The following is a 20,017-nucleotide window of genomic DNA, read 5'->3' on the forward strand; positions in this document are numbered from 1 at the left end:
GCATTCATTTCGTGACAGAGAAGGAGAAAATGGGGGTGGATCAAGTGGGGGGAAAAACGAAAAGGACGTGCCCGTGTGCTGGTCGTGTACCTGAGACTATATCTTCTCACTCATTGTGCTCCTCCCCTCTGTCTCACCGTGTGTGTGGTTTGGCGACTGCGTAGATAGATGAATCCGCTCTCCCCCGCCACCGACTGACTGTCTTCTCTGCTCATTCGGAACCCGACTCTCTAGACATGTCCGACGCAATGAAGTGAGAAATGCGTGCGCACTCCTTAGATCGTCGTTTGTGTCCGCCACTCTGATTTCCAACCGCCTACTCTTCCACCCCAACAAGCTCTCTAGACAAACCCCCAAGACCAGTGTCCGCCTTAGCTCCGCCCAGCATGGGCGCTGCTGGTGCAAGCTCGATGGGGGCGGCATTGTGGCGAGGGCACCTTTACGGCTTTGGCGACAGCAACTGCACGAATTCCTCGTCTTGTGTTTGACACCGAGTCAGCGTTCATCTACGACAGGGCCAAAATAGGGGAGAGGTAGGGAAGCCACAAGCCAGATCCAAATGGATCCGAAAGTCAGATCCGGATAAAAATGCATCGAACTTACAGTCAATGGTGCCATTGCGATCCTTGTCGGCCTCAGCGATCATCTCGTCGATCTCGCGGTCGGTGAGGTCCTCGCCCAGGCTCTTCATGACCTGGCGCAGCTCGTCGGCGGAGATGGTGCCGGAGTTGTCCTTGTCGAAGACGGCGAAGGCGGCGCGTGTCTCGTGCGCGAAGTCGGACTGCTTGACGCTCGTGGACATCATCTTGAGGAATTCTGTTGTAGAGCAGGAAGGGGCGGCGTCAGCAAGAACGGGGAATAAGGGTGGGGCGGAAGAGAGCTCGAGCGGGAAAGAGAATAGAGAGGTTGGTGTCAGTGGGAGAGCAAATGTGCTGGGGTTTGGGGAGTAGCATATGGATAGACTGGGGCTTGGCATAGCTTCACCAGAGTATGGACATCGCGTGGGGGAGAGCGTAGTCGTTTGGGGGAGGTATGAACGTGTGCTCGTCAGTAAGGCATGGTGCCACGCTCGCTCACTCAATCAGCTGACCCCATAGCCAAGGACCAGGACGATCGCACGTTAGGGAAGAGAAAGGAAACGAGCTTACCGTCGAAGTCAATGGCGCCGCTCTGATCAACATCAACCTCGCTGATCATATCCTGCAGCTCCGAGTCCGTAGGCTTCTGGCCGAGCGAACGCATGATGTCGCCTAGCTCGTTGGCGGTGATGGTGCCTGTGTAGTCACGCGACAAATCAGTTGAGGCCTCACACAAGCATCACCGGGCGGTTCAATCCACATGACGAGGCGGCTGTGCGGGGCGGAGCGGGCCTGGCTTACCGCTGCTGTCTTTGTCCTGTAGAAGTATTAGCCCCACGACTGATGAGGGCGGAGAAAAGTATAACATGAAAAGGGGAAGACTCACAAACATAGCAAAGACATCCTTGAAGGCCTGGATTTCCTCGTGTGAGAGGGGTTTCTGCTTCGCACTCTGGGGGGATTTGGTGGCGGGCTAGGATACACCATCTTCTGATCAGCAGTGCGTCCACAAAGGGGGTTGCCATACGCCCGCCCCGCCCAGCCAAGCCAGGCTGATGGGGAGATATCAGCGTGGGGGGAGCACGCACCACGTCCGTTTTGACGCTTGGTCGCTCGGGCATCTTTGTGGAAGTACCGCTATGCGGGTTGTTCTGGGGAAGATGATGAAGCAGAAGGAAGGATCTAGGCTGGTGAAGGCAATCGGAGAGATGAAGCGTCTTCGGACAATCACGAAGATATAAGTGTTGGCAATCAGGCTGGATGAGATATTGGGCTGAAACTCAGGCACACGCAAGCTGGGCTTGGGATAGGCGGGGGCCTACAATTGGGTGAGGGGTGAGGTGGGGTGGTGGTCGTGCGGCCGTCGGCTAGCTTGCCGCATTCAATTCATGACGTTCAGGATGCCAAGATATATATACAACCTAGAATGCCCTGTCTACCCAGATACTTACAGTGAACCTACCCGAACCCCGAGACACTGGAGTACCGGATGCTAAACCATAGCGGCACTCGATGACAATCAATAATCGAGCCGTTCATGCGCAGCCCCAGAGTCAGACTCTTCCTCTCCCGTCCACATCCAATCACACCACCAACCCTCCAACCCGCACCACCTCGCGCCAGAATGCTACACTCGGCCACCCCAAATAACAACTCCAAGCTCATCTTCGCCCCCGGCGACACCTCCTCCGACGCCTCCCACCCAACCCGAGCCGCCCAATTCAAGATCGGCACCCTCCAACGCCACGACCTCTCCCCCTCCCCCTTCACCCAATTCCACACCTGGTTCACCCACCCTACACTCGCCTCCACCATCCCCGAGACCTGCACGCTCAGCACGGCCTCGCTCCCCTCGGGCCGCGTCTCCGCCCGCATGGTCTACCTCAAAGAGCTAGACTCCCGCGGCTTCGTCGTCTACTCCAACTGGGGCACGAGCGCCAAGTCGCGCGACCTGGCCGCCAACCCCTGGGCGAGCCTGACGTTCTGGTGGAAGCCGCTGGAGCGGCAGGTGCGCGTCGAGGGCCGGACCGAACGGCTGACGAGTGAGGACAGTCAGCGGTATTTCGACACGAGGGCGAGGGGGAGCAGGATCGGCGCGTGGGCGAGCCAGCAGAGCGAGGTACTGGCGCCGGTGGAGGGGGAGGGGACGGAGGAGGGAGATGATGATGATGGGCGGAAGATGCTGGAGGGCTGGGTGAGGGAAGTGGAAGAGCGTTTTGACGGGCAGGACAAGATTCCCGTGCCGCCGTTCTGGGGCGGCCTGAGGATTTTGCCCGAGACGGTCGAGTTCTGGCAGGGGCGGGAGAGTCGACTGCATGACCGCTTCAGGTATACGAGGATGGAAGAGAATCATGAGCAGTGGAAGATCGAGAGGTTAAGTCCGTAAACTCTGGGGTGGAAAACAAGCATGAATTGCTCGAGTACCATTCGCATTTCTCTGGTTCTACTCACACAGTAGCTGTCTTTGCAGATTCGTACTGTAGTAATGGCGCCATACGCCACCTGACCCACGGTATGAAGACGTTCATCTCTGCTATTGAGCTGTTAATGCATCTTGACGTACTGCTTCTGCCACCGAAATGCCTCTGAACCGAGTATGCATATGCATGAGCAATCAATAGTCATGTCAAGGTATGAAATCCGAGGACTTCGCCAGCCCTCCCAACCTTCCCCAGATTCGAGGTCGGTGTTGTGACAAAATCGAGAATGTATGAACAATTAGAATCTAGATCACGCTCGTTCCCTGAGACGTGTCCAGGCGGTGTTGGTTTGGTACAATAGACGAGGCCAACACTCTGATGAGATGTTCAAGCAGCCTTGGCCGCAGTGCGCGCCTTTCCACGGCCGTTGAACCCGCCCCGCTTCCCTGAGGTCTTCGGATACTTGGGACTGCTGTGTGATACCGCACCCTCGTAAGACGGTAAGTTCACCTTGGTGGATTTTGCCGTGCCCGGGGCTCGAACAATAGCATACTGTCCACCACGAGGAAAGTGCATCCATGAAGGATCCCCGGATGTCACTTCGAGGCCTTTCTGGAAGAACATGCGCGGTTTCAGAGCGAGCGGAAGCGATACTAACGGCTGCAGTGGCAGGCTGATGGTCGGTAAAGATGCCAACTCACGATCTTCGAATAGATCTTCTTCTTCCTCCACCTCCTTGGACGCGACGATGAAAGCCTCGTCTTGTGGGAAGGTCGAAGCGTGCACTGGCAATGACACTGAAGCTCCGGTCGGCGACATGACCTCTAGGAGCTCACGTGAGGAAATTTCCACAGCTGGAGAAGGCTGGGATTCGGCTGAGCGCTGAGATGCCAGCTTTCTGTCGAACAGGCCATTGAATCGCTCTTGCCAAGATGGCGTCTGCGCGATTGGTGTGGAGACTGCGCGTAACTGAGGTTGAGAGGCCATTGCAGCTCTCGCCGCCCAAGTCATAGGTTGAGACGGCTTCTCTTCATGAGGCTCAGCTGGTGGCGTAAGGGGACTGCTAGGGGGCAGCTTGACAACAGCTCTCTCTCTGGGGAAGCGAACGGCAGGTCGGTGCTGATCGCCATCAAACGCGGGGTGCGCACTAGCATATTCCTCGGCCGGCGGTGGTGACGGCGAGCCAGGTGGCTCCGAATAGCTGTATGTCGCAGACCGTCGCTCATCTATCGGGTGAGTCACGGGTGAGGGGAAAAACCTCGAGCCGCGAGGAGCTGGCCCGGTTGGCAGAGATCCGGCCGCTCCGAAAGGAGAGGCAGATACTGCCGAATGCGTCATGCCAGACATGTCGCGCTGAGTGGGATTCTCCCCCAGATGGACCTGCTTCCACGTCTCATTGAAGGTGTATTGCGGACCACGACGTATTCCAGTTCTCTGTTCTTCTTCCTTTCGTGCTGCGTGTTCTCTCTGAAGACGGTCATTCTCCGCACGTTCTTGTGCGCTAGCGACTGAATGAAAGTTATTCCAAGCTGCGAGATTGCTGCTGTGACCGAGTGAAGGAGAGCTGGCCATTCCGCTTGGCGCGGATGGAAGGTTTTGCTGCTGAGGTGGCCCGATAGGTGCAGGGCGTACAACGGGGAACAAGGTGTCAACTTCGCTGTCGGCTGCCAGAGGTCCCTGATCAGGCGATAGGAGTGGAGAGCCAGGCGGCAATCTGGCCTCTGCAACGTGAGGGGAGCTTCCTGCGACAGGTGTTCGGCCGCTTGACCAGCCTGGAGCACCTGAAGGTGCGCGTGATAAGTCCTGAGGAGCATAGCCTGCTAGTGTCTGATCGAAAGTTCCATTGCCGAGCGCCTTGTTGCTCGAGATTCCCCAGAGATTGCCTGCACCAGGCCCACGGGGATCCCCCCATCCGCGGCCAACCGCTCCGTTAGGTGCTGAGCCAGACTTGGAGAATTTTGGACTGGGCTCGGGGGCACCAATAGATTCGCTGCCAAAAGGCCGCTGAGTCTCTCCAGTCCGCATACCGTTAGACCCGGGCGCGAATGGCCTAGACGGATCATCCGAGCTCTCTCGATCAGGCCTCATGCTCGCAAAGGGTCTCTGGTGGTCCATCATCCCCATCTTCTTCGCGGTGTCGAGAGGGTGTACCTTGATCATGCCATATTGTTGAGGTTCGCCCGTCGCCAGTGGCTGGGGTGGCTTAGGTGGAGACTGCGAGACAGATGTTGACATCCGAGGCAATTCACCTCCTGACTCTGCACGCGCTTCAACCTTGGTTGGCTGTTCTTCCGGCATTTGAGGTGGATCTGATGGACCTTCAATCTTCTGTTCGCTTGGAGGCTGTGCAGCTTCCAAGGCGGCCAGCTTTTTCTTGATGCGCTCCTGCTTCTCAGCTTCTAATCTCGCCTCTTCTTCCAGGCGACGCTGACGTGCGCGGATGCCGCTCTCCTTCATCATCTGCTTCTGCTTCTCGCGCTCCGCCTCAAGGTCGAATTCCGAAAGGTTCGCCGAAATGTAGTCGCCAGTCGTTGTTCGAGCTTGATATGCAGGAGTCTGCACTTGCAAAGGCGGGCCGTCTTGCGACGTAGGCCGAGCACTCAGGTCCGAGGACATATTGTCAAAGACTGGTGCCGACATGTCGCCTGATCTTATTGAAAGTCGACGGGCAAACTGACCACTGCCACCTGACACTATCGAGGACGTTCTACGCCGATTAACATCGCTGCTGGTGCGTGTGGTTTGGAAGGCAGCCGAAGGCTCGGCGGGAGCGTGGGGATCTGTAGCACTCGGGCGTTGGAGAACGGCCGGAGCACGGAAGCCTTGATCGTTTCGTGACATTCTACGTCTGCCGTCCGATACAGCCTCGTAACGGCCGGAATTGGGCATAAAAAGCTCACGCGGCTGGTTGGGCTGGCCGTCCCTCCAAGCTCGATTGAAGTCGTCCGCAGACATCTCTCTCGCGGGAGAGGGCGCTTGCATGTTACCAGAGTGAGATGGTCCATGACCTGGGCCGAATCGGTTCGGTGGAGGCATCATAGGTTGTGGATGGATTTCGACAGGCGAGGTTTTGTCCACCGGGGGGAGAGGTGCCCATGGAGATTTGACTGGCACAGGAGCGGGCAGAGTGTTTGATGGCGACCGTCCGAGAGCATTATCAAGTGGTGACCGAGACTTTTCTGCCGCGGCTTTCTGCGCCATTTGCTTCTCTGCATTCGCACCAATCTTGAGGACCGTCGCATTAGGACCCACACTGCTCGTGAACTGGGAAGGCGGTGGTGGCGGTGGCTTCATTACCTGCACCTCTTTGGGCTCTCGAGGCATTGGTACGTCGGGATGTGGCGCAGGAGCATTTGGATGAGTCTCGGTCGCGGCCAGTGTTGTCTTGGTACCATCGTTCCATTCAATCGTCTCGGGAGCCCAGTCATCCTCGTCGTCATCAATGTCGGCCCACTTGGATTCTTTGCCTTCTACATCGGCTTGGAGTCGTGATGTTAGATGAATACCATATTGCTGCTTAAGCTCTTCGTCGGTCAAGTGTTTGGTCGAGGGTGCGGGTGTCACTAGAGTAGTCAGCGGGGACAAGCTAGCAGGAGGTTCGCGGATGGCATACCTCGATTCTTGTTCCAGACTTGCATCGGATCTGGGGCGACCGGCTTGTACGTCTTGGCCTTTTGCTGCAGAGAACTCGTCGACTTTGCCACTAATCTCGGACGACCGGCAAGCTGTAAAGAGGGAGTCGAAGAAGTGGGAGTGGGCGCTGTACGACTGTCAGTGAAGGTTGCGCGAGATTGGACAAAGATGACCGCAGGACCTTTGTCTGCAGGTTTCGCCGTAGCATTGGCGGCCACGGTTTTGGGTACAGAATATTTTGCGAAACTGACAGGCTTTGCAGGAGCGAACTTCTTGAGCGGCTTCGACTCGGATTGCTTATCACCGGCAACGCTTCCGTCTGCTCTTGAAGTATCGGTATCTGACCTAGCCGAGGCATCATCGAAGTCGGACAGAATTGTTGGATTGTGAAGACCATTCTCTTTGATAGCAACGTCGACAACACCATTCACGTCCCCTAAAGGTTTTGAGTCGGTAGTGGTTGTGGTCGCAGCAGCGTCGGCAGGCGAAAGGTCGCCGACCGACCGAGATTGGTTCACCACATCTTGGACGATCGAATCGGCCATAACAATGTCTGAACTGCAGGAGCTGCCGTTAGTATCAAGAAGCGCCTTTGTTGCGTGCGGTGGGGGAATCCGTTTACCGGTCAGGGCGCGAGTTGTGCCACGGTGGTCAGCCTTCGGCCGGTCTGATATGGCCGAGGGGGCGAGATGCGGCGCGCAAGATCGGAGACTGCCGGCTTGGTAACTACAGCCAAATGGGAGTGCCTCCGGATGTGATACAGAGACGAAGAGGACTAGAATACAAGAGGTAGGATGAGGCTGAGGAGGTGGTTGATAGGATCGGAGTACGAGAGCAGGCGCAGTCTTGCGGTGCTTGGGCTGCGCTACGCCAGCCGGATCTTGGCGCTAGACAGGGCTGAAAGGCGGAGCTTGAAATGCACGGCTGAACTTTGAAGGTTGAATCACCGACCTTCTGCTCGCCTCGTTTACCTTTTAGAATGAGTCGCAATGAATCATATCGGGGACACTATCAAGAGTGGCGGACATTCCCATTCTCTGAGCGTTGTTCATCTGAAACGCCCTGTTGTCATCCAGGTCTCCTATTATGACCGACCACGTCACTGAACGCGAAGGCTCACCCACCTCCTGTCCCAACGAGTCAGGTGCAAGCGATAGGCCCCGTCGTCGTACCTTAGAGAAGGGGCCGCAGAGCCCAAACCACGAGCTCTCCCAGCAAAGCTATCTTTCGCGATCCGGACGCTGCTTTGCTTTATACTATCCGCCACACCCACCTAATACTGGATTGTAGTTGTACCGAGTCTTTCGCCCGAAGTCACGTGAGTCCGGCAGTTTTCCTCGCCGCATGCCTTCTGAGTAGATACTGAATTTCTACTTCTCAAGAGGACTTGATTCCGCTCTCTAGCGCCAGCTTAGACAAGCACCAGAGAAACTACGTTTCAACCTCGATCTCTTTTTAAGACGCGCTGGCACTCTCTTTGATGCGTTTGTGGGTTTTGCTCTTGATGGTCACTCTTGCGCTGCTTTCGCCACTGCTTAGATCTGGCTTGCGACTTCCGACAACACTAGTACGGATCGCTCTACCCTATAACCTGACCCGCTTGTACATACCATTCAGTACGAGTACCAAGCAACCGGCTGGAAACATGGCCTCATCCGATTGTACTCCTTCGATACCACCAGCGGAGACCCAGCCTGGAAAAGACAAGCAGGCCACAGAGCCTCCCGAGGTACAGTTGCCCAAATTGTCCGCCGAGGATTTTCGAGTTTACAATCGCCTGGCCGTAATGATGGAGGCTTATCACAATCACTTCCGACATACCTGGTCTATGCTCTACAAAGCCGCCTCCTCTGGTTCCCGTCCTGCCGGTCTCTCCATTCGCCAGTACCTCAATGCCGGTTTGCAGCTTAGCCGGCAACTCACCATGCACCACACCATTGAGGAGCAATACGTCTTTCCCGAGCTCGCAACACGGATGCCCATCTTTGGTGACCACGACCAGTTAATCAACCAGCACCACGAGATCCACGAGGGTTTGGTCCGTATGGAAGACTATCTGAAAGCCTGTCTGCATGGCGACAAGGAGTTGCGGATGGAGGAGTTAAAGCTGGTGATGGACTCCTTTGGCGATGTCCTGTGGACGCATCTTGATCTGGAAGTAAAGCAGTTGCAGGCGGATTCGATGCGGAGGTATTGGTCGAAAGCAGAGATCATGGGTATGAACTGGTAGTCTGTGGCGGTGTCGACTCCGGCAACGTAGAGATGGCGTCTCCTCCAGCTTTTGATGATGTTCCTTTAGCGTCCACAACTATACCGCACATTCCGCTGAAATTGTCATCTTGCCCGTCAAAAGGCGTCTCGGAATCGCTGACTCTTCGTGAAATACCCACTTATCAGCTCTTCAAATATCCCTCCTGCACTCAACCCTGATCGTCCCGCTCCAAAAACCCGGGATCGACCTCGACGCGCCTCTCAAACTTGCGCCACCACTCCTCAAAGCTCTTCAGCGGCACGACCTCCTGCCCACCAGGCCCCAATGTCCCACTAAAGCTAGCCAAGAAGTTGAACGCATTCTTGATAATCCTCTGCGCCAGCACCTTAGTCGAAGGTCTCGCGCCGCTCCCATCCCCACCACCACCACCACTGCCAGCCCCTCCCCCCTGACGCGCCTTCTCTGCCTCCAACGCCTCCAACTGCCCGCGAATACTCTCGACGCTCTCGACCGAGATGCCGACCTGCGTCTCCGCGAGCGTCTCCTGCTGCCCTCCGCCGCCGCCGCTGCTCGGCAAGCTCACCTTGAAGATGGCGCTCTGCTTCTCGTTGGCGAGCGCGCCGAGGAAGCGGAAACCCTGTTGGCCAGGGAGCTGCACGTGCACGCCGGCGGCGGTGTCGGGCGGGAAGGCGTTTCCTGGCAGGAGGAAGACGACGATGTGCGAGAAGTGGGGTGTCGAGGGAAAGGAAAAGGCGAATTGATTCGACTGTGGGCCCATGGGGGCGGGGGGAGGCAGGGGTGGACGTCCGGGCAGGAGGACCGAGAACATTGTTGTCAATGGTAGGTGGTGAGCAGGGTGAGTAGGGATGAGTCTGTTTGTGGATGAAAATCTAGGTCGGACCTCGTCTCGGCGGACGGTGCATTGCAAAGGCTTGTTGGGCGGAAGCGTCGTTGATTTGTATCTCCTCCAGCGTGCCGTTGCGCGTGTCGTTCAGTTGCTGGGGCCAGAGTAAAGACGAGAAGGCCGTAGAAAGTGCCGATGACGTCACAGGGCTATCTCGCAAACATCTTCCTCTGATAGTGGGTCTGCTGCCTGTGAAAGACTGTTAGAGACTGGACGGGCGAGCGCCGATAGTATAGACTTGGGCAAAAAGAATAGAGTAGCTAGCGCTGCGACTTCTGCTCGACCCGGTCGTCGCCAGAATGAGCCGCAAGACAACACTTGACCTTGTCAACGAGTGCGACAAGTGAGTGTCCTCAAACAGCCATCAATCGGTGCGTCTGGGAAAGGCTGACAATTCAGTTTTCCTTACCGCTACGATGATCCTGAGGCTTACGATGGCGTGCGGTCTGGCTACTTCAGCTTCATGCTGGCAGGCTGTAATGCTACATTGGGATACATGAAAGCCGACATTGCCCAGAAAATGCCACTTACGGATGACTGGAAACTCAACGAAGACACGAAGACATTGCTGTTCCAGCCAAGGAACGCGAATACACTGGAGGATCGAAACGCGGTCCTTGCAGAATATTTGCAAGAAGTCAGGAAGAAGCAGGTATTCAAGGTCCTGAGTGGTTGGCGGAATGAATTGTACCCCATCTACGGACCTAATCGAGAGCTCGTTCTGAGTATGGAGCGATCTGCCAGTGCGCTATTTGGCATCGTGACATACGGCGTCCATATGACCGCTTATGTCGAGACCAATGAAGGCATGAAGCTCTGGACGCCGCGTCGGGCCGAGACTAAGCAGACATATCCAGGGATGATGGACAACACTGTTGCTGGAGGCCTTGCAACTGGTGAAGAGCCATTCGGGTGTTTGATTCGCGAATGCGAGGAAGAAGCCTCTTTGCCGGAACATATTGCTCAACAAGCAAAAGCATGCGGAATGTTGACATACTTCCACGTCCGAGATGCTCGTGCTGGTGGTGAGACAGGTTTATGCCAGCCGGAATGCCAGTACATCTACGACTTGAAGCTACCAGCAGACGTAATACCGCAACCTGGTGATGATGAGGCTGTCGACTTCAGATTGCTGTCCGTGGGTGAAGTGCGCGAGGCCCTTGCGGCTGGGAAGTTTAAGCCCAATTGCGCTCTGCTCCTGGTCGAGTTCTTCGTCCGCCATGGTCTCCTAACCCCAGAAGATGAGCTGGACTACATCCAGATAGTATCGAGACTCCACAGGAAGCTCGAGTTTCCCACAAGGTGATATCGATGGTATCGCAGACTCATTTTTGGGCATGCTCATAGGTCGGCGCCTTATTTCTTGAGTAGAAGGTAAACGCTGTCCATGCGAAAAGCCTTGAGCTTCTCGAAGGGTCCGTGCAGGTACATCAACAAGCCACCGAAGGAGATGTATACGTTGCTATACCAGGTCAGCGAAGCTCGCGCAGGGCGCGATGGCAATTCTCACATGTCATCACCTTTGCCCTCTTCAAAACGGTAGATCTTGCCGTGACAGACATAGTCGTAGTCGTCAGCTAGTGTGGCTTCGGCCTTATTTGAGTCGCGCCAGCCCTTGCCGTCATCTTTGCTGCCATCAAGATTAAGGGATGTAGCTATGCACATTGTCAGGCTGTCGCCAACGCTGACTGGCCATAGATCGGTGTTGAGATCCAACTGGTAGCCTATTGCACCTCCACCAATCTCTTTGCCCGCAATGCGCGAAACGTTGTCGTACTTTTCATTGTTGAGCGCGTCGACGGTCACTCGAGTGGTGAGGAGTTCGGCATCGGCAGACATCGTGGAATAGATCGGGGGGCCGACGGTACTTCGACGTGACTGTTCCGAGAAAGATGGTATTACGGGTGTGGGTGGGAGTGTGTTCTGCGGCTGCGGTCGCAAAATAATTTTAAGTGGGGGGTTTGGGCTTCCGCAAGGCCACAAGGCGCCCACCTACTTAGATTTTGCCTTCTTCCAAGACCACGCTTCTCTTACACCACTGATGTCCTTCCGGAAGCGCAATGTTGCGCTTTCAAGTAATACAGATCCAGCAGTCAAACTATCGCAGACGCCCTCAAGGCCACAACTTCCAGGAGTGAAGCCGTCTTCCATCGACGGTCGCCCTGTAACCTCAACAGGCACTGCCACTCTAGATGGGCTTCTCGCCGGTCATGGTGGCCTCGCACTCGGCTGTTCTCTCTTACTAGAAGAGAATGGAACGACAGACTACGCCGGTGCGCTGCTGAAATTCTATGCCGCAGAAGGTCTTATGCAGGGTCAATATGTCCATGTCTTGGGATTGCCGGATCACTGGGCCAGGGAATTGCCCGGTGCTGTCAGTGATTCAGAGAGGAGAGAAAAGTCCAGTGACAGAGGCGATAAGATGAAGATTGCCTGGCGTTATGAGAGTCTCGGCCAATTCGGTACTTCGACCGCAGGCGCAAGAGGTAGGTCATTCCCTACCTATACTGGCAGCTCAAGACACTCCTCACCGTCCGCTACGCTCAGATTTTCTCTCACTCTGGTCCTTCTAACTCTGCACTAGAGCCTCTCCGGTCGGCAGCTGCAGCGACTGCTGCTGACAGCACTACCTCGCCGAGTGCTTCCACACCCTTCAACCACACGTTCGACCTCACGAAACGCCTCACCCCGCCCCCCAACTTCTCTGTTACTTTCCACAGCTTTTCTTCTGGCCCAGGCGCGTCACCTTTCGACCAGCTCCTCGCCTCTCTCACAGCGTCCCTGAATACCAATAATACCATTCCACACCGGCTCATCATTCCCTCTCTTTTATCGCCACTCCTGTACCCACCCTCGGCCGGCCACCCCCACAACCTTCTTCCCTTCTTCCACCAGCTTCGCAGCCTTCTCTCCAAACACCCCTTGACAATATTGACATCCATGCCACTTCCTCTCTCCCCCAGAATCACCGGCCTCACGCGCTGGATCGAGCTCCTCCACGACGGCGTCATCGAACTCTCACCATTCCCACACTCGGCAGAAGGACTCGCCTCCACCAGCAAGAGCAAGGACGGCAGCGGCGAAGAGCCTCCTCAGGGACTGTTGAAGATACATCGTTTACCTGTGCTAGCGGACCGGGGTACGGGGGTGAGACCGGCCGAGGATGACTGGGCTTTCACGCTCAGTCGCCGGCGGTTAATGGTAAAGGAGTGGCGATTAGGTCCTGTGGATGACGATGGCGGGGGAGCAGAGCATGGTGAGGGGGGTGGTAGTGCTGGAGAAGGGAGTAAGAAAGGTATGGAGTTCTAGATGCAGGGGCTTGGAACCCCGAGACGATGATTACGGATGATGGAAGCCTAGCCATTGAAGAACGCTTCGTGGCACAATTGGACCTTGGCTTTGCGTTACCTCTATACAATGGTCCGTACTATCATTATTTGCTGAGGGCAGGTATGTTCAGCAACCAAAGACCGACGGTTGCCTCTCCTGTAGTTTTCCTCGTGATCAATAGGCACCTCAATCTGCACTGACCTCTTCCGCATAAAATGAGTGTCTTGAGGAATAGATACATGTTGATCTCTATACGGACTGAGGCGTTATGGGGCTGAGATTTCGGCTTCAAAGTGAGTAGAGCGTTCCTCAGACCACATCTTGCACCCGTCAAAGATACGTGATACGAGTACTCAGTGCGCTACCGAGGCTCTTCGGATAGACTTGGGTAGAAGCAAGAAATCAGGGGATGTAGATGCTGACCAAGGACTATTTATCTCATGAAGAGCAAGATTGATATGTGCTGGACTGCTTGCTGAAGCATATGCTTATCTTGATGAGCTATCGTCAGCAAACTTCTTCGTTTCCCGTTTGCAGGTGTCCGAACCAATGTGTGCTGTTCAAAGCGTTCCATCAGCAATCGCGAGCCGAAACGGCCCCTAGACCATGAAGCTCTGCTCGCCCTTGCGCTGTGATCGGCGAGGATCTATGTCACTCAGTGACGAGTCCAAATTCTCGAGAGGAGCATGTCGGCGTTGGTCCCGGTGGCGGCTTTTGACCCAACGACGGTTCTGGCTGGGAGACATACGTGCTGTCTATCATCGTGGGTGACTGGGAGAACTGATACGTATCATCATCCCACGGCTCAGGCTCGTTGAACACATCTCCATCGCCGTCCCGTATTGCTTTGTCCTGCTCCATCTTCTCCTTCTTGATCTTCTTCGCTTCAACTTTGTCAGCATTACGCTTCCTTTTGCGTTTTCCTTCGATTCGAGAGTTGGACAGTGCTCTTTCTGCGACATCGGTCGGTATCAGTTCAGAAGCCAACTGCTCGAGGGCGACGGCTGGAAGAGCTGCCGCGTCAATCCCGCGGGCGGCAAAGAGGGCTGCTACAACATCAGCGGTGTCGTCGACTAGGCTAGTTTCCAAGACCTTGGCTTGTCGGTCGTTCTGGGGTATCGCTCCATCGATCAGTATCCCATCAGGCCCGTATCGGTCTTGAAAGGTCGGATTGAGCAGTAGGCGTCTCACTGTGACTTCCCTGAAGCTCTTTGACATGAACAGGCGGGCTTTGATGGTTTCCGGGTTGTCCATAACATTGATGTCGCGAGTCTGTAAGAAGAGCGTGGAACAAAACAGCCAAGTCGGACCTCAGTTGCTCAATGTGGCCGTCAAGATTCTCGTCTACCGTAGCCATGCTTTGCGGGGTATCAGCTTCGTTTGCCACGTCGCTTTCGTCTTGCTGCGAAGGCGTATGGAGAGACACAGCCTGATAAGTTTGCACGAGCTGTCTTCTCGATGTTTCTGGCACTGTTGCCAATTGCTCGCTGGAAGGGTTTGAGAGAAGTTCGCCTGTGGTGGTGTCGGGATCATGCTGGGCCTGCCGCGGCTCGGTCAATGCTAGCAGCTTGAAAGGATTCAGAAGGTCGACAAGCTCGCTTGTGATGCAGCGGAAGTGCGAGAATGGATTGATGACGCGGGCTTCTTGCGACTCGAAGAGACCGAAGAAATTCGCCTTCTGCTGGGGGCTCGGACCGAGAATCGCAGGATTTTGGCCCTCTCCGTGTCTGGCCGCCATGAAGAAGCTCCCAAGCTTTTCATAATCCTGAATATGGAGATGAAAGTCTTCTGCGGGTTCCAGACCCTCGGGGTCACAGCGTTCCCAAGAGAGGTTGATTCTGTTGGCGTCCGAGGTTTTGTGTTGGAACAAGGTGAGTATGGGATACGGTTGAATGGCTGCACGAAGTAGCACTTTCGCGCGATATCGATCAGAATCCTGCTTTGATATAACGGTCAGCAACCGTCGAACAGCCGCGGCTCGCCCGAAGAATCATCGATCTGAACATGGCAAGTAACTAAAGACCAGTTGTTCTGCTTGCGGAGTACGTGGAGTTGGATGATGCTTGCGATTCGCTTGCAATGATTGAGCCTCACAAGCTTCTCGGCATATGTGTCCTTCTCTCCGTCTGCCAGAGACTCGTTTGGATAGTCAATGGCGGTGTCAGGTACGTCCTCCTTGGCAGATACTGTCAAGCAGATCTGCTTGTTCGCGTAGATGAGCAGCTCTCGGATCATCTCAGCTCTATTCAGATAATCTGCAATAGCCACAGAGTTGGTGTTGCTGACGTGCTTGATAGCTGTAGGACCGAGGAGCATCCTTCTTTTCTTCCACTCCTTCCACTCGTGGGTGAGCCTCGATGTTTTGCGGGCTTGCGAAAGCTCTGTGGAAAGACCTCCGATTAGACTTAGGTACAGATAGTGGGCAAGTGATGCATCAACGTAACCCGGACCGAATTCCAGGGCTTTTTGTCGAAACCATGATGATGCCGCAAGCACCGAATCTCGCACATTTTCTGCCATGTCTGTGAGAGTTCGCTGCAGTGTGGCGTTCTTTGTTTCTCGAGAGATGTGCATGCTGTCGGTGTGCTGTTTGAAGTTGGTTAGGCAGATCAGGATGCCTCCAAGCTGATCATCCATGTGTTCAGGTATATTCGCAATTACCTCCCGGATTGGAGGAGCAGCAGGCTTGAGTCTGATGGTAACATCGGTTCGATCGTCGCCGGAAACATCTGTAAGAGTGTAGAGCAGCTTTGTTGCCCATTCGAAGCGGAAGCCGTAAGGCCAACGAAGGCTTTGTGGTCTGCCATGGATGCCAGATTGGACGAATGATGGACCACCAAGTGTCTCGCAAACTTCCAACTCGAATTTGCGAAAAACAGTCAGAAAGGAAAGAAGTTGCATTGCAAACGAGTCAAGGCCGCAACATGCTGCCTGGCAACCAAGTGGACGAATTTGCTCCACGTTGCCCATGAGCAAACGGGGCTGGCATTCTGCCACAACACTACAGAACCAGATTCTATACTGCTCTGGTCTGAAGCAGCGTTGGGAGCCTACCTGTAATGCATTCTGATATGCACGTCCGCCGATCAGAGGTTTGTGCAGGTTCTCTCAGGTTGAAGTTTATTCACGTAACCTGTAGAGATTCAAGTCAGTCAGTCTCGAGGGCTTAGGTTTTCACTATTACCAGGATAATCTTCGTCCGCAGGCTGATTCCACCTTTGCTTGTCGTTCTGATCGGATCTGCCTTACCTGAACCCCTCGAACTGTGATAAGGCTGGTATGAGATTGTGGTGAAAAAGTGCTACCGTGGCATCCTTGCGACCAGCCAGTCGGCTCTGATGGCCTCGGTACCGGCCTACAGACGCTGTTTCGGTACTGTTGATGGCTAAGACTGCTGTAGGAAAGAAGGCATTGTTGAGGTTGGATCTTGCTCCAGGAAACGACCCACCTTCCCGTCGCGGCCTGATGGGATTGGACCACCTGGACTGCGGAGAAAGGGAGCTCAAGGCGGCCGTCCCATGCTTCTCCGCAGCTCCTTTGCTTACGCGAAGCAGGGCCGTTGCATTCGCAAAGCGGTGCAACGGATGAGAAGGATCTCGAGTGCATAAAAGCCCTCTTTGCACTCGAATGACACGTAGAGATACTCCAACACTATGGCTTCCACTGATGTTCAAGCACCAGCTGCCGCTCAGCCTTCTGAAACTCAAGCTCCACCTCAGGACCCCTCGGAAACGCGCTTCAGCTGCGTTTACTTTGGATATGCCTCCAACCTGTCACCTGTGACTATGAAGCAACGGTGCCCTGGCGCACTCTACGTGGGCCTCGGCGTACTCAAAGGCTGGAAATGGATGATCAACGAGACCGGCTACGCCAACATCATCCCAGGCAATGATGAGGATGAAGTCTATGGTTCTCTCTGCTTTCTCCCTCGCAGAGACGAGCTCGCCTTAGATGAGAGTGAGGGCGTCCCCTGGTTGTACGAGAAGAAAACGGTGAAGGTCACACGCCTACTGTCAGACGAAGAGGAAAAGGAATACGGCGGCCAAGTCCCAGAAGTGGAAGCAATGACCTATGTAGATGTCCAACGGCTGACAGAAGGCAAAATTGAAAGGGAGTATATCGTCTGGATCAAGAAGGCGATTGAGGAGGGCACCAAGTGCGGGATGCCAGCATCGTATGCCGAGAAGTACATCAAAAGGTTCCTTCCGACCGACTACGACCCGAACCCGAATATCATGATGGTGAGGACAATGCAATTTGGCGAACAGACCGCTGGCTTGGTACCCCGAGGCTTCGCAAGCTGGCAAAGGGGATGAAGGCACCTTTCCTAGAGTGACGGTCACGTGATATGTATATGCCAAGACATGAATTTTTGAGCAAGCTTCAGTCGGCTCTCAACGTGTATTTCTCAACTCTTCACTCCTCAGTATGCACGAGATCTGGCCACCCTGACGCTCGCTGTTATCGGGCCACTGCAGCCATTGCAAGCTCTTGAATACAATCATGCGGACCACTTGACCATCTAACCACAGTCGATGCTTCCTTCACCCAAATCCGGCCCCATCTGCCCGCCACAACTCGGCGAACATAACTTAGTGCTGTGGTAGCTGTTGACGCAATCGAGTACTGCTTCAGACGGGTAAGTGCCATCTTGATATTCCTGTTGATCATACATCGCATGATTAAACCCTATTTTAATCTGTCAATCCCCTGATAACCCTTTGGGCACGTGATTGAAACAAAAATACTATGTTACAATATGACTCGATCAAATACCTATCATCATTCTCCCTCATCGATATCCGATTATCGAGGCTAATATATGCCGAACTAGACACACCGGAATTCGCGATGGAAGTCCGCGCAGTTCACCCACTGGACCACGTTCCGGAATTACCAATCCCCATATCATTGGTTGCTGGACGCTATCTACTCTTCGACATTGACGCGGCAATCTATCTCCGTAGGGCGCACAATATCTGTGGCTACAACATTGGTTCCTTGCCCATGGTCCCTTCACAGAACTCATTTCTTGGGCTGCCAATCATTCTCATGCCTGAGGAAGCGCAACTGCTCGTGGACGAAGGTATTGGCTATGTGCTTGACGATGCCGGAGCCCATGACCGAGCAGTCTATAGGCGAGATCAAGCAAGAGTCAAAGCTTACCGAGCAGGTGCTCAGCGACACGCCGACGCCATTCGCGATGCAATGGTCAAGGATCAAGCCGAGAAGAAGCAGAGAGCATTGGGGAAGCAGTCACGCAAGGCCACCCCGAGGCTTCCAGAGACGGGTAGCGATCTCCTGGATTTAGACGATGCAGAAAATGCGCTGGAGGTGGCTACACCGGCACAATCGTTGTCGAATGGTTATTTCATAACACCAACCACGTCAACAACCCTACTCCCACTGAATCCGCCCAGCTCTTCCGAGCTCGGTGTGCCCATACCCAACGTCTCGTCCACGTATCCTCTCTTCCGCCATCTTCACAAGCGAGGGTTCTTCATGACGCCAGGCCTCCGCTTCGGCTGCCAGTATACCACCTACCCCGGCGATCCACTGCGGTTCCACTCGCACTTCCTCACCACCGATTTCGGATGGAATGACGGAATGAACCTGATGGACATCGTCGGAGGCGGCAGACTGGGCACTGGCGTCAAGAAGGGCTTCCTGATCGGCGGGCACGAGGGCGGTGCAGTATTGGATGGAGAAGAACCAAGCGATGAGGATAAGGTCAGGACTTTCAGCATTGAATGGGCAGTCATGTAACCTGCCAACGAATGATACCCCTTTCAAAGAACCCATTGGTCTTTCCTACAGCGGGTTGACCCCTGTACCCCAACAGCTTCGATTGCCAATAATCATAGTTCTCACGGTTGCGGAGTGCATAGCGAAGTGGTGACCATATGATAGAAAAGCGAAGTGCTTCCTCGAAACGGCGAGTGACCCTGACCCCAGTGCTGTAGGATCCTGGATCACCTGAAGCACGCCTCTGCACAATGCGGTGTCTCGTCATTACCAGCGCAAGTGTTATCTCATCAGACGTCGAAGTTCTTCCACTTGAACTTCCTCCCCGCCCGCTCCACGGGCCTATACTCGAACGCATCCCCATTGACCTCCAACTTTACCTTTCGCCCATCCGGCAACGTGATGTGATACGCAAACACCGCGCCCTTCTTCATCATCGTCCTCACCCGATCTCCCTCCAGCACAATCACAAACGTAAACTTGGTATCCCTCACCACCACCCCCTTCATGCCCACCTTGCCCCCATCCACACACCTCACCACCTCGACCTCGGCGCCATGAAAGTCCGCACTCGCCAGCAACGGCCCCTGGCCCTGCGGCGTCACCTCCCTCCTCTCCCACCCGTCCACCGGCCTCCCCTCCCTCGTCACCCCCAGCACCTCCAACATATACCCGTTCCACAGCGCATGCAACCCTCTGTACGTCTCATACCGCACCTCCTCCTTCTTCAGGTCATAGATCCCCAGCTCCCGCCGCTCCGCCGCGCTGAGCGGCCGCGGTTTGCGCTTGCGCAGGTGGTACGCTTTCTGGCGCAGGCGAACGTGCCGGCGGTGTGCGCGTTGGTCCGAGGCGGCCGTCGGCTGCAGCAGCAGCGGCTTGTGCTGGATCTTGTCCGTGAAGATGCGGGCCGCGGCCGAGGGGGAGTGGGCCCGTGCGAGGAGGGCCTGGGCCGGGTGGTGTGATGCCGTAGGTGGTTCCTCGGATGTCATGATTGAGCCTGGGGTGTGGTGTGTTTCGGATGTACGTTTAGTTCGGGCGGGACTAGTGGCGGTACCGCATTGCTGGGACGTGCAGCTTGCCTTAGTGCAAACAAGATGTCACCGCTGCCTAGTGCTATGGCTAGGGGAGGTGGGATGTGGATTTGCTAAACAAGTGTTCGTCGCGAGCCGTGGGGGAGCAAAGATCGTCCGAGACA

General features: G+C 55.1%; 12 protein-coding genes across 12 annotated transcripts; 6 read left to right on the plus strand and 6 right to left on the minus strand.

The window, feature by feature from the left end:
- Positions 1-439: 439 nt before the first annotated feature.
- HMPREF1541_03766 (uncharacterized protein) lies at positions 440-1,242 on the minus strand (the record flags this gene model as incomplete). Its single annotated transcript, XM_008718116.1, has 3 exons — positions 440-477; positions 604-816; positions 1,149-1,242. The coding sequence occupies 3 exons, from the start codon at positions 1,240-1,242 to the stop codon at positions 440-442; spliced, it is 345 nt and encodes a 114-aa protein (XP_008716338.1).
- A 960-nt stretch (positions 1,243-2,202) lies between these two features.
- Positions 2,203-2,964, plus strand: HMPREF1541_03767 (pyridoxamine 5'-phosphate oxidase; the record flags this gene model as incomplete). Its single annotated transcript, XM_008718117.1, has 1 exon — positions 2,203-2,964. The coding sequence occupies one exon, from the start codon at positions 2,203-2,205 to the stop codon at positions 2,962-2,964; it is 762 nt and encodes a 253-aa protein (XP_008716339.1).
- Positions 2,965-3,385: 421 nt separating this feature from the next.
- Positions 3,386-7,176, minus strand: HMPREF1541_03768 (uncharacterized protein; the record flags this gene model as incomplete). The annotated part of the gene is made up of 2 exons (XM_008718118.1): positions 3,386-6,561; positions 6,612-7,176. 2 exons carry the CDS (start codon positions 7,174-7,176, stop codon positions 3,386-3,388), a joined length of 3,741 nt encoding a protein of 1,246 aa, XP_008716340.1.
- Positions 7,177-8,276: 1,100 nt separating this feature from the next.
- HMPREF1541_03769 (uncharacterized protein) lies at positions 8,277-8,861 on the plus strand (the record flags this gene model as incomplete). The annotated part of the gene is made up of 1 exon (XM_008718119.1): positions 8,277-8,861. The coding sequence occupies one exon, from the start codon at positions 8,277-8,279 to the stop codon at positions 8,859-8,861; it is 585 nt and encodes a 194-aa protein (XP_008716341.1).
- A 190-nt stretch (positions 8,862-9,051) lies between these two features.
- On the minus strand, positions 9,052-9,672 carry HMPREF1541_03770 (uncharacterized protein; the record flags this gene model as incomplete). The annotated part of the gene is made up of 1 exon (XM_008718120.1): positions 9,052-9,672. One exon carries the CDS (start codon positions 9,670-9,672, stop codon positions 9,052-9,054), a length of 621 nt encoding a protein of 206 aa, XP_008716342.1.
- Positions 9,673-10,046: 374 nt separating this feature from the next.
- Positions 10,047-11,053, plus strand: HMPREF1541_03771 (uncharacterized protein; the record flags this gene model as incomplete). The annotated part of the gene is made up of 2 exons (XM_008718121.1): positions 10,047-10,090; positions 10,147-11,053. The coding sequence occupies 2 exons, from the start codon at positions 10,047-10,049 to the stop codon at positions 11,051-11,053; spliced, it is 951 nt and encodes a 316-aa protein (XP_008716343.1).
- A 50-nt stretch (positions 11,054-11,103) lies between these two features.
- Positions 11,104-11,586, minus strand: HMPREF1541_03772 (uncharacterized protein; the record flags this gene model as incomplete). The annotated part of the gene is made up of 2 exons (XM_008718122.1): positions 11,104-11,209; positions 11,258-11,586. The coding sequence occupies 2 exons, from the start codon at positions 11,584-11,586 to the stop codon at positions 11,104-11,106; spliced, it is 435 nt and encodes a 144-aa protein (XP_008716344.1).
- A 202-nt stretch (positions 11,587-11,788) lies between these two features.
- Positions 11,789-13,056, plus strand: HMPREF1541_03773 (uncharacterized protein; the record flags this gene model as incomplete). The annotated part of the gene is made up of 2 exons (XM_008718123.1): positions 11,789-12,233; positions 12,332-13,056. 2 exons carry the CDS (start codon positions 11,789-11,791, stop codon positions 13,054-13,056), a joined length of 1,170 nt encoding a protein of 389 aa, XP_008716345.1.
- Positions 13,057-13,728: 672 nt separating this feature from the next.
- Positions 13,729-15,978, minus strand: HMPREF1541_03774 (uncharacterized protein; the record flags this gene model as incomplete). Its single annotated transcript, XM_008718124.1, has 3 exons — positions 13,729-14,349; positions 14,426-15,016; positions 15,124-15,978. 3 exons carry the CDS (start codon positions 15,976-15,978, stop codon positions 13,729-13,731), a joined length of 2,067 nt encoding a protein of 688 aa, XP_008716346.1.
- A 752-nt stretch (positions 15,979-16,730) lies between these two features.
- HMPREF1541_03775 (uncharacterized protein) lies at positions 16,731-17,393 on the plus strand (the record flags this gene model as incomplete). The annotated part of the gene is made up of 1 exon (XM_008718125.1): positions 16,731-17,393. One exon carries the CDS (start codon positions 16,731-16,733, stop codon positions 17,391-17,393), a length of 663 nt encoding a protein of 220 aa, XP_008716347.1.
- A 535-nt stretch (positions 17,394-17,928) lies between these two features.
- On the plus strand, positions 17,929-18,843 carry HMPREF1541_03776 (tRNA-intron endonuclease; the record flags this gene model as incomplete). The annotated part of the gene is made up of 1 exon (XM_008718126.1): positions 17,929-18,843. The coding sequence occupies one exon, from the start codon at positions 17,929-17,931 to the stop codon at positions 18,841-18,843; it is 915 nt and encodes a 304-aa protein (XP_008716348.1).
- Positions 18,844-19,112: 269 nt separating this feature from the next.
- HMPREF1541_03777 (uncharacterized protein) lies at positions 19,113-19,811 on the minus strand (the record flags this gene model as incomplete). The annotated part of the gene is made up of 1 exon (XM_008718127.1): positions 19,113-19,811. One exon carries the CDS (start codon positions 19,809-19,811, stop codon positions 19,113-19,115), a length of 699 nt encoding a protein of 232 aa, XP_008716349.1.
- Positions 19,812-20,017: the final 206 nt, after the last annotated feature.

The sequence above is a fragment of the Cyphellophora europaea genome, assembly GCF_000365145.1.
Source record: "Cyphellophora europaea CBS 101466 unplaced genomic scaffold supercont1.3, whole genome shotgun sequence".
Taxonomy (NCBI): Eukaryota; Fungi; Ascomycota; class Eurotiomycetes; order Chaetothyriales; family Cyphellophoraceae; genus Cyphellophora; species Cyphellophora europaea.